This window comes from Rhea americana, unplaced genomic scaffold, assembly GCF_003343005.1.
Source record: "Rhea americana isolate MKP2758 unplaced genomic scaffold, rheAme1 scaffold_341, whole genome shotgun sequence".
NCBI classification, from domain to species: Eukaryota; Metazoa; Chordata; class Aves; order Rheiformes; family Rheidae; genus Rhea; species Rhea americana.
Window position 1 is genome coordinate 139,370 of NW_028186470.1, and position 2,222 is coordinate 141,591.

At 64.5% G+C, this 2,222-nt stretch overlaps 1 protein-coding gene across 1 annotated transcript in view; it reads right to left on the minus strand.

Annotated features, from left to right (window-relative positions):
* POLR2E (RNA polymerase II, I and III subunit E) overlaps positions 1-126 on the minus strand; it is a 3,746-nt gene extending 3,620 nt beyond the window's left edge. The window contains exon 1 of the mRNA XM_085311462.1: positions 18-126. Coding sequence (XP_085167588.1) covers positions 18-74 — 57 coding nt within the window. The 5' untranslated portion in view covers positions 75-126. The remainder of the gene's footprint in view (positions 1-17) is intronic.
* Positions 127-2,222: the final 2,096 nt, after the last annotated feature.

Below are 2,222 nucleotides of genomic sequence, written 5' to 3' on the forward strand. Positions count from 1 at the left end.
CCCCGGCGGCCCCGCACCTGCATGATGGTCTTGCGGATCTTCCACAGCCGATACGTCTCCTCCTCGTCGTCCATGGCGCCCGCTGCCCGCGCGCGCCGCCGTCGCCGCCCAAGGCCCCCCGCCGGGGCGCCCACTTTAAACGCCTGCCTCGCGGCGCGGCAGGCGGCGCGGCAGCCACCTCGCGCAGGGGGCCTCGGGAGCAAGGGCTGCTGGGAGGTGTAGTCCCGGCCGCCGGCACCGCCCTCGCCTCTCCGCTGCTGCCCCCTGGCGGGCGGCGGCGGCGCCGCAGGGAGCGAGCGCGGCGCGGGGCGCGGGGGAGCTGTGGGGCAGGCTGTGGGGCAGGGCCCTGCGGCAGGGAGGTCTAGGGGCAGCTCTGGGGTAGGAGGGTATGGGATGGGAGGGTCCTGGGGCAGGTCTGGGGTAAGGGGCTATGGGATGGGAGGGTCCTGGGGCAGGTCTGGGGGATGGGGGGGTCCTGGGGCAGGAGGGTATGAGATGGGGGAGGTCTTGGGGTAGGTCTGGGGGGCAATGGGGGCCCAGGGGCAGATCTGGAGTAGGAGGGTATGGGATGGGGGGGTCCTGGGGCAGGTCTGGGGCAGGTCTAGGGTGAGGGGTCCCGGGGCAGGTCAGCGACAGGGGTCTGGCACAGCAGAGGCTCTTCAGTAGGGCAGAGCCCTGGGACCAGCGGCTCTGTGCGCCCGGGCCCCAGCCCGGGGGCCGCCTGGTCCCCGCAGCCACCCAYGCAGCCACGTGCCACCGCACTCGTGTCACCGCACTCGTCCCCCCACCCCGTCCTCCCTCCAGCTGGGGACAGTGTGGCAAGAATAAATTGGGGAGAAAAACATAACAAACCCTCTTGCAACACAACGGGGCAGGCTCAGGCCAGGACTCGTGACAGTGACATCCCCGGCGGGGTTGGCCCTGATGGCGGCAGCAGCTCCTCTGCCACAGCCAAGGGCATTTCTCCTTCACAGGAGGGTGGAGGGGCTTTTCTGGTTTGAATTACAGCTCTGAGTTTCTCAGTCCAGGGCACATCAAAGGACCACAACCTGACCAAAGCAGTACCTACCAATTTCGTGCACAGATCAAGTAGACAGCTCCTTTGAAAGGGGATATTATTCAACACAGAGACGCAAGATTCACTAGCAGAGACAGAAATTCAACCCTCCACAAACAATCCGCCTGCTGAGGCTCTTTTCCTGCCACCTTTAATTCAATCACAAGCAATCATTAATCCCGCCTAACAAAGCACCGGAAAAAAAAGACACAAAGCATTAGTCAGGGCTCTGCCTCCTTTAATCTCACATTCTCCCATGTTATCCCAGCTGGAGAGCCCCTTTTCTCCCCTTTCTTTTACTTTTTTTTTTAGTGCTGGCACTGCCTCACAAATTGGCTCAAAGAGCTCAGCCCCGCCGCRTGGGCTCAGCCACGCTTTGTGCCTCCCTTCATTTTGGCAGGACCTTGCAAGACTTGTGATTTCCACCCAGCAGCGAGACAGAAGATTTCAGCTCCCAGGAGCTGCTCTAACATTAGCAGCCCACAGCGAATTGTCCTCCGCAGCTGGCAGCGTCAGCGGCTGTCCGYGGGGAGCCACCACACGAGACTGAGACCAAAAGGAGCCGAGAGACGGTGGCAAGCGGGAGATGCTTGTCTGCAGCTTCGTCTCCTCCTGGTGATCCCTTGGATCCAGGCATTGAGCAGGCAGAGGAAAACGATCCATCTGTCGTCACACCGCATCCCCACAGCCACAGCTCAGTCGCTGGGCTGGAAATTGCTTCCCAGGGATGTTCCCTAAACCCGCGGGCCCACGAGACAGCAGCGCCCACGGCGCCCTGCACCCGGCTGCCAAGGGGCAGCTGCAGACGCCCAGGCAGCGCGGCCCAAGCATGAAGCAACTGGTACCCTCTGCCCTGCACCGAACAGTGCTCCAAACCCCACATTGCGAGCGGCGCTGCAAACCCTGCGCCACGAGTGACGCCCCAGCCCTGCGCCACGCGCGATGCCCCAGCCCTGCACTGCCAGCGATGCCCCAGCCCTGCACCGCGAGCGATGCCCCAGCCCTGCACTGCCAGCGATGCCCCAGCCCTGCTCCACGAGCGACGCCCCAGCCCTGCGCCACGAGTGACGCCCCAGCCCTGCTCCACGCGTGACGCCCCAGCCCTGTTCCACGAGCGACGCCCCAGCCCTGCGCCACGAGCGACGCCCCAGCCCTGCTCCACGAG